Source organism: Platalea leucorodia, assembly GCF_965183815.1.
Source record: "Platalea leucorodia genome assembly, chromosome: 1".
Taxonomy (NCBI): domain Eukaryota; kingdom Metazoa; phylum Chordata; class Aves; order Pelecaniformes; family Threskiornithidae; genus Platalea; species Platalea leucorodia.
In genome coordinates, this window is record NC_138823.1 from 134,949,537 (window position 1) to 134,963,704 (window position 14,168).

General features: G+C 38.1%; 1 protein-coding gene across 1 annotated transcript in view; it reads right to left on the reverse strand.

Moving 5' to 3' along the window:
• Window positions 1-14,168, reverse strand: part of HDAC9 (histone deacetylase 9) — a gene marked incomplete at its 3' end in the record, with an annotated part of 290,855 nt that overhangs the window by 189,378 nt on the left and 87,309 nt on the right. The window contains exon 11 of the mRNA XM_082329553.1: window positions 6,432-6,701. Within this exon, the coding sequence (XP_082185679.1) occupies window positions 6,432-6,701 (270 nt within the window). The remainder of the gene's footprint in view (window positions 1-6,431; window positions 6,702-14,168) is intronic.

Genomic DNA, 14,168 nt, shown 5'->3' on the forward strand with positions numbered 1-14,168 from the left:
GGCTGAGCTGCTCTGCCCGGACATGAAACAACAGAGCTTTATGAAGGTTTAGCCAGCAGTATACTGAGGCATGCATTTATTCAGTCTCATATTTTAAGGGAAGGAAGAAAATGAATACTTGTGCGTGTGCACATGCGTGTGTCAGAGATTCAGAGATCAAAACAGAATTCTTCCAAAAATGAAGTGTTTAAAGAAGCAGCTTTCCAAGAACACATAATCCTCTTCAATCACAGTAACAATAAAACCCCGTGCTGTCTGGTACAGGAAATGACAAATTGCCTAACGGTATGAAAGGAGTGTCAGCTGACTGTCAAAATGTGAAGTGATAATTACCGGGATCTGGGCTTCCAGACTGTTGATTCATGCTAGTTAGGTACCCCTGATTAAGTAATTTTGCCTAGTGTTGCCTCAGTCGTTTCCTTACATGCTGCTTTCTCTAACAAAAGGGAGCAGTAACATAAGTATCAGGTGCTACATCGTAAGTATCTGAAGGAGGAAAAGAAGCACAAAAAAGTTTGGTTCAAACATTAAAAGCACTATCAACATTATTCTGTGCAGGTATCAGTGAAATGCAATAATTTTGTAATAATGTTGTAATGCCATATGGTTGGTCAGACAATTCAGGTCTTGATTTAATTTTGTGATAAAATAAGACTTATTGCCTTCTGTAACTGAAGGTTTACCATAGGAGAGACAAACAAAAATAATCTGCTAGGCGTTCATTAAGAGAGTAGATTTGATACTTTTGGAGAAAAAAAAGGGTCATATTCAAATCCAACTGGGAAAGGAAAATTACTTGTAAAAATTCTCATTCTTATGCACTTTCATGTAGAATTGGCATTTAAAAAAAATCATTCTTCCTGTAGCATTCGATAAAGAACTACATTTTTAAAGACCACAGTTAAAAACTCAGTACAGGACCCTAGGAATAAAGATGACAGAAAGCCGGCTAAATATTTAGATGGGGCTTCCCCTCATGCAGATGAATGAATGAAAAATTTTCACAAAGCAGCTCCAACTACCCAGCCCTCCGCCCCCGCGCTCCATCCACAGTCTATGGCTCAAGTTTGATCCCAGAAATCACAGTGCCAGCTTGGGTTACGTAGGGGTTGTACTGGGTCTGTGCACTCACAGACTCGGGGAAGGGCAGAACAGTACAAGGTTAGTGCCTCTCTTACTGGCCGAAGGAGTTTAAGGAGACAACTAAGGTAGCCTACAAAAAAAAAAAAAAAAAAAAAAAAAAAAAGGGTGAAACGAGCTAAAAGATATAAGAATGTGCTTACAACCTCATTTAGGGATGGAGGGAGAGGAGGCAGAAGATTTATTTGGAAATCTGACATTGTTCCAAACTTACGTTTCCATTTCTCCTGCCCTTCACAGCACTTCTCAAGGCCAAAAATGTTGTAATGTGCTGCCAGCTTGGAAGGACCAAGTGTGCAGAGGGGTACTTTTAACAGCACATCTTCCAACCAACCTCCCTTATGTTTCAGGGCTAGGTACTGTTAGAGTCAATACAGTGACTTCAAGGCAACTATGGAAAGTAAAGTAAAACAAATGCCCAAAAGGCTACACAGCCAGATTCAAAACATCTCATTTAATCAGCTAATTAAGGCACTGAATCACTTACAAGTAAGTATCTGGTCTGTCAAAACAACTCTAGTAACTAAGGCCCCCATCACAGAGAATTACACATTGCTGAATGATTTCAAGTTACTAAGCTAGTAGCCTTTTAAGTCTCAGCTGCTGCTGTAGTAACCCTTGGGGGTCTCCAATAGCTGTGTGTGCCCACAGGTAGCTGGGGAAGTTGTCCTGTATGGGCCAGATGAGGTATGGGGCCAGAACCAAAATAAGCAAAAGGAGTGTGACCCTTGAGCCAGGACATGCCTGAAGGATGCCCCTTCCCAGTTCTGTTCACGTGTGTGAGTGCGTGAGCACGGCTGAGAAACCCAGCCTTTTTGCTGGCTAGGCAGTTTGATCTAATTGTATTTTTTGCCTTTAAATCTAATTCCACATTAGGCTGAGTTAAAAGAGGAAAAAACAAATGCAAAGCACAAAGTCTACCACATGCAAAGTACAGCGTCTACCAAATAGAGTGGTAAAATTCCACCAAAATCACTAGGATTATTGCTCTAGAGCAACAGAGAAGATAATTTTATCCAGGATGCTCTTCTTCTGTTTGCCTGAACAGCAATTCAGCGTATGATGTTCTAAGCTATATTCGTCCACTGAGAAACAAGGTACAGAAGCCCCACTACCACCCAGATGATGGGAACTGCATAAGGAAACCAGAAACTAAACAAATAAATGAAAAGCAAACAAACATCTCTTAAGTGGATAAGTAGGACATGCTGCTAGTGGGACAGAATACAATAAGGAAATTAACTTGCCTTAGCTAATTTTGGCTGCAAATTGTGAAGTGTTCATAAGGGGGAGAAATAAGTAAACATTTTTAGACTGGTGCTTGGGACTAATGTTTAAAGATTTTTACCTCAGAATGCCAGTGAAGATAAAAACAGGGTATAGTTGGCTTAAGTAACATGAAGTAAGTCTTAGTGATCCTGATGATAATGGAGATGGCATGATGAGAGTGCACGAATGAATTGCTGAATAGAAAGGATGAGTGGTGGTTGTCTGGAGTGCTCCTGCTTTGCTGAGGCATTCAGCTTTTAATCCTATTTTGTTAATGCTAGGAGATGAAAAAAAGGCTAATGTTACACTACCTACATTCCAGTAATGTGTGTCTGTCTTGAGTATATAAACATTATGAAGCATTTTCCCTCATTTAGTAGTAATTACTTCTAAATTGGCAGCTATACTGGCTTTATTTTTTGGACAACAGGACAGAATAAGCGTCTTTTTTTTTTTTTTTTTGAACAAAAGAGATGCACAGCATTCCTGGAAAAGATAAGGCTTGTGAATTGTATTAAATTATGATTGTTTTCTTCATTATGGGGGCTTTGATGCATGGTAAACAAATAATTTAGAAAAAAATCTAGGTGTAGCCTCCAAAACTGGGATGTTGTAAATTGAAAACATTTATGGCTGCTCTTCTAATTCCAACATGAGTATTTAAAGAAAAGGCATCTCAATAAAATCCCTGTTGAAAGCATGATTTACTTTTAGGCACAAAATTCTAAATACATAATAATCAACAGGGCGAGCAATATAATTTTATACCGTTAATGCTAATTAAGTTTCCTAACATAAAACTTGACTTTTTATTTAATATTTTTTTGTGTATGACTGACGAAACTTTGGTGTTATATCACTGAAAATAATTAAATTTGATTTATGGAAATATTTATTCTTACATACTTATGTTGTGGAAAGCATTTTATTTTAGTTAAAATTATACCAAAATCGATGCTGTTAAGAGCCTTTGCAATTCAAATGAACAGTTAGAAGACCTAGAATGCAACAATTACCTGAACTCTTTTGGTAATAATAATTCATGTACTTTAGCAACAGGGATAGGTTTGTAGTACAAACTCATTTCTCGCTGTAGAGCTGAAGCAAAGTTCAGGAAATGTCACAAACCAGGAAAGCATTTAACATCTTCAAGGAAGGGCTTAGGTGTTTCTAAAGCAGGACTTCACTGTCTTACACGATTGCTTTAAAGTCTGCAAAGTTTATGGATTCCCTCCTCCCCAGCATATTTAGAGGTGGACTCTAGTTTTGCAAAGGTCTTGAGGACTATCGAAGAGGTCAGCATAAGCTCAGTTGCAGATCAACACCTTTTGGGTTCTAGGCAGATTTTAGAAATGTCATGGAAATTATTTCGGTTCATCTGAATTTTGGATAATTTGGAGTCAAGAAACTGGGATTCACCTTTACTTTTCCTATATGGTACAATATATGATCACATGTTCAAGATAGATGCCATGATGGGAAAATGAGCATGCATCAATACTATTTCCACATTCACTAAAACTTATAATGGCTGATGTAGGATAAAACAAGAGACCAAAAAAAGACTTTGTGTAATCATTGTAAGAATAGTGTAATAAAAACCTTGCTCCTGAAAGCTTGAATTGTTTCAACGATGTGTAGCGAACATATTTGGTTATACAAAGCAAAAGCACAACTAAGTTATCAACTTTACACAAAGTCAGATATCTGAAAGGGGATCTTTTAAAAAAAAACTTTATTTGAGAAAGGAAGAGACTTATATCAGAAGGCAAAAAAAGGGAACATACAAACAGAATATATTTACAACACAAAACAAGAAATCACCTCTAAGGGTGTAAATTATAATAAATACAGTAGATTTAAAATGTAAGAGACAATTATCAATTAGAAATGTGGTTGTTTAAACCCAGTTTTCCTTTTCACTGGTTCCAGGTAGTTTCTCTATTTTAATTTTATCCAAATTTGAAAGATTCTGAAATTAAACTTCACTAATGTATTGGGGTTTCTCACCTGAATGACATTATAAAAATATCTTTTGTCCTTTGTGAATACATGTCTTGGAAGTGATACTGTACAAAAGTCTTCTCAATTGCAAGTTTCTCCCCAAATAAAATGTATTTTAAAAGATGCACTATCCCTTTTTGATGAGGCTGGACTTAGGTTTCAAAGAAAATTAAAATTATACCGAATGGGAAAAATATATAATTACATTTTTATATGCATCACATTTTGAATGTGATTTTTTTTTTCATCCAAGGAGGAGAAAGATTTCTGTTCAACTACGAAGAACACAAAAATCACCTGTATGTTCTCAATTAATAAATCTTTCCTATCTAAGATGATCTTTCATTTTATAGCAACTATTTAGTCATTTGTTTGGAGACCTTCTAGGAGAAAGGATAATGTATCTTTAGAAGTTGCAACATTTTATAAAAGATTTAATAGTATTAGAACATAATGTAAACAACACATCCTAATAACATATTTTGGAACAATTTCTACATTTGGCAAAACAGCTATCTCTTTTGAAACAGGATACTGCACCTTAAAATACCTCAGCTTTAGAAATATAAATATTTTTAATAGAAAAAAAACCTGACAAGGATTCCAGGTCAGTTTGGGATTATCCATATTAAAGGGGATCTTAATACAATGAATCTTTAACTAGCTTAACAAAAGTAAACCTATAAAACAAGGTAAACATATCAAAAGGGAATATGAAGGAAATGTTTCACTGGAAAGCTTCCTTAACAATTTCCCTACTCGCTTTGTTATTTTCTTTGACAATAAATCAATTCATAGAGTGCCTTTAAAAACAGAGGGAGCGCTGCCCCGTCCCCCCCCGCCCCGCATTCCTCAGCACATGAATCACTTGGGCTTCCTGTTTCCATAAGGCATTTCCTGCCCCCCCTCCCAAAATCACTTTTCTGCAGGAGAACAGCGGGGACCTGACAAAGTAGAGACTTAACAGGGCCTTCCACTGCATCCAGCCTTGCTCTGCCTGATCGTGCACCAACAGAAAGGGACGCCAGCTCGCTGGCCGCACAAATGCACTGCGCTTTTCAGCTTTGGTGAAATGCCCACCGACAATCTGAAGTTGCCTTTTGCCAAGCTGGCATTTTATGCACAGTCGGTACAGTAGTATTTGTCCGTGAGACCTAGCAGTAAAGGTTATGCGATATTGTATGATTAGTCTTTATTTTAGAAAAATAAACAAGTGATGGGATATCAGATGATAATGATAACAGTTCTGTGCTTTTCCTGCAATATCCTAATAACTGAATGGAACCTAATGCTGCATTTTGCTTCTCACCAGTACTTGCATCTGCTTCATTTAAGGATGTCTCTGCAGACAATATCATCAAAGAAGACAGAATGAAAAATTAACTAAGCAGTGCAAAAAAGAAAACAATGCAATTTTTAAACAGTGCCTTGCCTTGCCTCTTTACATCCACCTTGTATTCTTCTCTAAATTATACTTTATACACCAGCCTGGGACCACTGATATAGCAGTCAGTACCTGTCTACAGGGGAAAAAATACCCTAACGTTAACAGTGTTCAAGACTACAGTATGATACAGTATATACAGATAGCTGAAAGCAAAAGTCAGAGGATTCAAAATCAAGAGAAGAAGAATGTTTCATCAATCAGGTCTGGAAACTAATTCCAGCAATTGCTGATCTCGACAAGCTAGATGATACGAGTTCTCTTTCACTAGAACTAAGCGATGTAATGTAATCCTGGGCTAATACAAAGTCTATCAGCTATTATGCAAAGATTTATTTAGAATAATTGACTGCAACAGGTATTTTCTCAATTAGTGGCCATAAGGATGAGCTTCACTATGTTTTCAAGTGTGCATACAACACTTCTGCCTTTGTTAAATTCTTTGACCGGTAAATCAGGATTTGCTAGATCAGTGAATCAAAACACAATTGCTTATCAAAGCCTAGAAAATGCACATTGATGTTCAGATAATAACCTTAATTACAAATCCTGGAGCTAAATCTTTGCCTATTACCTGTTGCATAAAAGCAGCTTGCTCCCCAGATTCCATTTGCTGGGTTTGAACATCCTCATCACTGTCCGGTGGCTCCTCTTTGACTTTCACAGCCCCCACCTGCTGTCCTATTCTGTCATCCACACCAGCACTGCTGCTCTCAGCCCTAACGCTGGCACCGCTGGCCGGAGCTCGCTCTTCTTGCATCGAGTGATCTCCGTGAAGCTCTTCTTCAGCTTCCTCCAAGTGACTGCCAGGCTGCTTGAGCTGCTCAATGGATTTAGAGAGCATCTGGAAAGAGAAGGAGGGGAACAGTTATTGACTCCTTTCCCCGATGCCAAACACTGAGAAGCACTAGATTTGCACTGACAAAATTAAAGCTTCCACAGCAAACCCAGGTAGCTATGCATCGCTAAACTATTAATGTACAGGGGAAAAAGAACCAAAGCTCCTAGGCAAAAGGGCACTTGTTATTCTGCAGTAGAAAATACCATGTATGTAAGAGAGTGCTATACAGTAATACTATACTAAAAATAAGGCAGAATAATGAAAATATTACACATCTGTTACACTGTTATAGCTGGTAATCAAGAGAAATTAGTCTCCCTTCATACTCTTCGAACATAAATGCAGAAATTTATTTAACTATATTACAGTTTGTTTTCCACAACACAAAATAATAAAAAGAACTCTAAGAAGTAAGAAAATTATTAATCCGGTTAATATTTTGCTACAAGCAAATTAGGGAATATTCACACAAGCTTCTCTATCAATTAAAGAGTGAAGGCATGAAAAGTCGACAAAGGAGCGGTGACAAAGAGCTGCTGTCAGTCACCCCTCCTGTGGCACAAAGAGGCTACAAGCATGTCTGTCCATGCCTGGAAAGACTTCAGCTTTTGCCATGCACGGTACAGGTATCTCTGTTTCAGCAGTGATGATGTAACACAGCTACCCAGACAATACTGGTTTTACACCATTAACCACTATTGTAAAGCTTTGCTGAGGTGCCAGATGCCTCAGGGTTGCAATCAAGTATGGTTTACATTTTACCATTTAAGATGCTGCAAATGTATTCCAAAATAGTCCAATCCAACCCAAAAAGCCAAACTGAAAAAAAATCCCCACTTTGTTGAAAGAGGCGCAAATCAGACATGTGAGTAAGCGTCTGCAGGGTCAAGTGAGTAATTATCATTTGTTCAACTGGCCCACTTGATTTCAAGCAACTACTGATTTGTATCACCAAGGTCAAACATACTGAGAGGGGAAAAACCCCCACCTTTTCCCATTACTCTTACATACTTTCCTCTTCCCATCTGCCTTTCCCTGCAACTATCAAGTCTTTCAAACAGAATTTTAGCTAGTGCTACATGCTGAGTTACTGGATGGCTTCAGGATAGCTATTTTTGTCACAAACCGTGGACGGTCTAGTTTCATTCTGCTTGCTAATGCATGGAGAAAAATGCCACCCTAGTGAAGGGCAGGGTTGTCATGTAAACTATGATCAAGAAGCTACAGCTGGATTCAGGAACTCCCACAAAGTCAACAAGAAGAGTTGAAAGATCTGTTTGTGCAGTTCCAGTTGATGCTCTGATGCATGCACCTCACATCAGTGGAGAAACAAATTCCACAGGGGAAGTCTACAGGCTTCGGTCACAGCAAACCTCCGTTTTGGGGAAGAAATGAGAGTTTAATGACTAACTAAATGTAACAAACAAAAAAATCCCTTTTCATTACTGTAGTGACTGGCAAATCACAACACGTGTATCCTGCATGCTGCAGGTGGCATGCTCTAAGCTGGGGAATCCTTACTACTGCAACTAATGCAGAGTGTCTCCTTTTATTAAGCAGCATCTGGAAAATTTCTTAGATCAAACCCATAAATCTTTTCCAGTTGTTCCTCAGGGGATGATGCTGACCAAGAAGGCACTGAAGCTAACTACGTGTATTCAGCTCGGGTACACGCCTCTCTGTCGCTCAGTTAAACATCTGTGTGCGAGCCCTCTCCACTCCTCAAGCAAGAAAAGAAAGGCAGGTCTGGCTGCTTGGCTGGCTGCTAGCAAGCAAATACAAGCTGAAACATCTGTGTGACAGATAATCAGATACAGCTATGAGAGTCACTGATGCTGATCCATCTGTAAACCATTCCATGTGCCAGTTACTTGACATCAGGTGGGTTATTCTGGAGGGGAAGCCAAGAGAAAATGAGTGCATGTCCACAGCAAAGTTAAGACACATATTTAGCTCATTACTGCTCTCCTTTATTCTATGCTTTTTCACTTTTATGTCTGGCTCTTTTTTCTTCACGCTGCTGTACGGCACAGATCTGCTGCTGGGCCTTCTGAGGCAACACATGATGGACTGCAGTATATAATCTATACGTGGAACACCTTCAAACGCTTTTTGCATGTAATCAGTGGAGTGATACAAGCACACGTAAGGGGGCTGTAGAGACTAGAGTGGTATTTGTCCACATTGCAATTTGCAGTTGCTGTTTTGGAGCCTGCTCCCAAATCCCCAGCAGGCGATTTGTTCCAGTCTTTGGTGACAGGAGGAGCTAAACAAATTAAATTTTCTAAAACTCTGTGAAATGAAAGTCTTTATGCACAGCAGATTTTACAAAGTGCATTCATATTATCATCTTTATGGCAAAATCTAATTAAAAACATCCTTTACACTGTGACTTTAACTAAGCCTCAGGCAAGGGGCTATGAGGCATTATAGTCATGTCCTCTCATCTGATGCAGCATGATAAAAGTGAGTGGATGGCATGGGGGGGACGGACACCCAAAACTGAAAGCCACTCATGCTGCTCAGTCTGCTAAAGCACAGCGGACTGCTTTCTCTGTATTACCACCATACTTTCATATTTGTTAAAGTGGTTTTTAAAGGCAGCTTGGCCCCATCTTATTTCAGTAATTACATGAGTAGAATTACTAGGAGACTGTTCAGTCCTCCTAAGTCAGAAACATCTTATTTTATATTATATCTCCTGGTACTACTGTGGAAAATTACGTATCTGGAGACATGCACAGACACCAGTTTAGAGTCAATATTTCTATCTTATCTCTCTATCTAAAGCTGGATTACGTAGCAGAAAATGAGTTCTGAATGAAACACTGCTCAAGTCCTTTCATTGTGCAGCTGGATACTTCTGGTTACACTTAATGTTTAAATCTTTCACTTTAAATCCCCACTTACCATTTTTTTCTGAACTTATCTGTAGGTACATGCAGGACTTTCTCCTCATTTTAATGCATATTTTTGATTTTGCAAAAGTGATTGCTTAATCTGAGTTTTAATAAGACTATATTTAAAAATAATAATAAAACCATGTTTTATTTCACTAATAAATTAGAGTTGTGCACATTGGTCTTTCCTTAACGAACACACTTCACTGTTATCACTGTTCCAACTAAAGGAGTCACTCAAAAAAATGGTTTCATACTAATGTAACCTATTTTTTTTTTCCTTTTATTTTCAGGAAATTAAACTGTAAGCGATATGCATGAGCCAAAGTAAATAGCGGCAGCAGCAGAGGAAGCATTTACAGACATCAACTCCATTGTATAACTGCAAGAGTCCAACCAAAAAGACATCAAACACAACCTAACCTGCCTGCTTGTACAGAACAAGTGGAAGACTAAGTATAAATAATCTGGACATTGCAACAGACCATTTTATAGGTCCTTCAGTTGCAGCCCCTGCCTTTGTTTCTCCTTTGTAATGATAAGCTCTTGTGCAATACAATATTTTATTAAAAAAAAAAAGTCTTTACAAGGGAGACAAAGCATAAAATCCTGCAACAGCCACCCCATACATTTCTTTCCTTAATTAATTGTTCAGTTTAAATACATAGCAGTTGTTTCTAAGAACTCATGTATATACTTATGTAACATACTTTTTCTCCTTCTCTCCTATGGCTATCAGATTACTTTGACCAGGTATGTATGTTGTTAGCTGTACTGAAACAACCTGGCACCTGCTTACTGTCGTCTCTGTTACTCATGTAGTACAACGTTTCTAAGGGATGTATTTATCTTTCAAAATCATTCTTCTGCATTATGGCTCAAACATTAGTTCTTAATAAAGGAGAAAATGCTCTGGGCATTTTTCAGTTCCAAACCCACTCAACTGTTGCTATAGTTTTGTCCAAATAATCCCCTGCTATAAGCAAAATTTGAAAGAAGAAATGTGCTACCTCTCACCTTCAGAAGATGCTAGTCAGATGTGTAAGCTGGAAAGCCAAGACCTCAGTTGTAATATGTTTCATGAAACTAGATTAATTTACTCCAGCTGAACCTGATCCAGTCTTCTGTATTTCATTAAATATCATTCAGAGAAGTGAATGATTAATCTGGGATTAACTGTATCTTTTCAATATTCCTATTGACAACAAATAATCTTCCTATTTTTTCCATCAATAAATCAACAGACACTTCCATATTATTTTTCATTTTTTATTAACAGCTATTGGCCAGTTATGGTCACCATCCAAAGCATCAACGAATTTTCACTTCCTATATATTTTTTGTCATGGATCTCACAGTCTTGCCCAGTCATGGTTCCCTATACAAAGATGCTTTAAACCAATTAACATCCTGGAATGAAAACTGAAATTCAAGTACTCCTTATCTAAGCTTTAACATTATCCATACTGCTCCCATACTTCAGTGCACTCTACCAACTGCCCCATTATTTTAACCTTTACTACTCCAATACAGAGGAGGATTTTACCATTGAAAACGCATTGTCAAAATGCTATGAATACATTATTTTAAGAACACATGTAGGTTTCCCACACTGATCAAATAAAATCTTGGTCCCAGTGAAGACAGTGCTAGTTTAGCTTCAGCGGAGGCAGGCCTTCGTTCATCATACGTGACAAAAATAGCCTTTAAAGACAGAGGGCTTTGTTCACTTACTCTTCACATTATGATTTCCAAGATTATTTTGAATGCAGACTTCTGCTAGGGGCTTTGCACTTAACATTAGTTACATCAAAATCACCCTTTCTTCTGCAAGTGGCAGGGTCAAAGCTTTCTAGATACACAAATAACATCAAGATTTTAAGGTTTTTATTGTAGTAGTGGTCTTTTGGTACCCGAATGCAGTAATTTTCACCGGGGGGTTCAGACTTTGGACCGCCTTTATTGAGCAGAATGAAGATCTGCAATGGTGATCAAAGGGCCTTATGAGCAAATAAGCTGTCATTTGGACAGAAGTATATTAAAGCTGACAACGGCAAAGGCGATCTTCCCTAAGACAAGCGGAGTTCAGGTTACTTCACATTCATTATTATTTTTTCCCCAGAAAGCTGGGACGAGAGTTTCTACCTACTTTTGGATGGGATGTCAACATTTGCAGAATGTTTTCAGAAGGTCAGCATACTAGATCCCGCAGGTATAAATGTCAGACTTCAGTGGAGACGTATACCGTTTCCCACATCAAAAGCCTGGCATCTGACAGCTGACCAGAAATAATCCATAGGGGAGCTTCTCTTTGTTATTAAGGACAGAGGCACACCTCTTGGCAATGATTTGTTTCTTTTCAGAATGGAAACGATCTAGGGGAATTCTTTACCTCTGACCTACGTTAGATTTTGCTTGTTATCACCCTCACAGCAGCACTGGCTTGCTGCTGAAGTATATTCTTTTCTCAAAGAAAAGAAATGGCTTTTTAATACAAGATAAATACAAGATCAATGGGGTGTGGAGAAACTTGCTCTCCTCCTCTTCTTGTTGTTATGGCAAGATACACCTATATGTATGTTCGCCAAAAAGATCTGACCAAAAACAGTTTTCAGGGAGTGCTGACACATGCCATATCATCTTAGTTCAGGGCAAACATTCAAATACTGGGTTCGGTTGAAATATATTAAAGCCTTAAGTACCTGAAGTCCTAAACATAAGGAAAAAAGGAAAGATAAATGGAAAAGAGAAGGAAGATATTAACTTGTTCTAAGCTCTTGATCAACCAGCATTTCATAGTCTTGTCAGCTTAAAACAGTTCTGGTCTTTCTCACCATAACTTTTAAGAGAATGTTTGAGTATTCCTTATTAAAAAAAACCCTTACCTTTTTCATAACTGAAAAGGAGGAAATTATACTTCTGTGCAGATTTCATTATACGGTCTATAAACAGAAGAGTAAGGCACAGAACAATGGAAAATAACACGCGTATGTATTCACTCGAAACATGCCCAAACTTGTCTGAAGAAATGAGAAGATATTGGGTTGCTTTGCTACATGGTCTAGAATATCAAGTGTTTCAAGGTTCAAATAACTCTGCTATGCAGAGTTTAAGTTTGATTGTAAAGCCATGCAAATTGTACAATGCACGAATAACTTCAACTGCAAATAGAGGCAAGTTTTAAGTTTGAACAAAGTATGTCCCACCATGCTAGTAGAGTTCAAAAACGTTATGTAGGCATAGGTGTTCAATCTGAACCTTTAAGTTAAAGGGTTAAAAAATACAGTTTTAAATTCAGTACTTAAAAGCCACTCCATGATTTGATATTTTCTCACTCTCTTGTGTATGGGCTACTCTTAAATTCCAGTTTTTAAAAATCAAGTTTCTTCTTTTAAGTATGTAAGAAAGCCCCCTGGCTTTCTGTGTACTTGCAGAGGACATACATGATTAGAGCACTGACATTTTTCAGTACTATTCATCAGCACGGTTCTTCTGAGAATGGTGCTGTAGAAGAACCTAGATGCTGCAAACTGTAAAGTCTGATAAACCACCCGCATCCTCAGATAACCCACTGCTTCTGTGGCTGCAGCACGATCCTGTTCCTCTTTAGGTGCTTGCTGCTCTGATGAGCTACTGATGAAGGCTAGCTGCTCTGGGAGTAGGGATAAAGGAGACTGAGAAGCTTTTGGGGCAAAGGAAGCAGGTTATGGAGGTTCAAGGCAGCGAAAGGCCCTAGAATAAACTTCAATTTCTACTACCTGCATATGTGTATAGCCTATACTGTAGAGAATAAAAGCTAGGTTCACTAGGTTTTAAAAGAAGGAATTGTATTGTCTCTTTATCACAAATGACCACGTGAGAATGAAAGCGTATTTCAAGTACGAGAGGGAATTATTCTCCTTAACATGCATTTTCATTGCAGTTTAACTCAGAAAAAAAATATTACTGAAACAAGCATTATCCCAAACCAACCGCAGTCTTTTTACTTCCTTATCCAGCCTAGCTCTTGTGAGGTGCAATGCATTCCTAGTCCTATGTGACTAGGAATATGTTTATGCGACTCAAGTTCAATTTTCACATTCAGGGCAAACGTACCTATATGCCACAGCACATATCCCCAAATGCTATGGTAGAATTTATGTCAATAAGCATATGATCTAACAAAAACATGTCAGCGGGGTTCTTTGCTTTGTGAGGAATGCATGAACTGATCAGTTTGTAGTGAATACCCACAAACAGCATAAAGAATCAGTGCTTTACCGGTAAAAATTCTTTTCTCTTCAGACAATTGAGGGCAGGTGAAATATTTTCAAAACCTGAGGCTACGAGATATACATATGCCATCTTGATTAAACATATGGAATGCATACTCAAAGAAAAGCCAACTGGAGTCCTAGTTGAGTAATCAAAACACCCAAGCTGAGAGGGGTTAACATGCAAGGATCAGCTCTGAACTTTGAAGTTTTCTGGTCTTCATTTTTTCTAATTAAGACAAGATTTAATAACCAAACCACTGTACAAACTATGTACTTAAACTCTAGGTTTGTTTCTAATTTTGTTGGGAATTCTT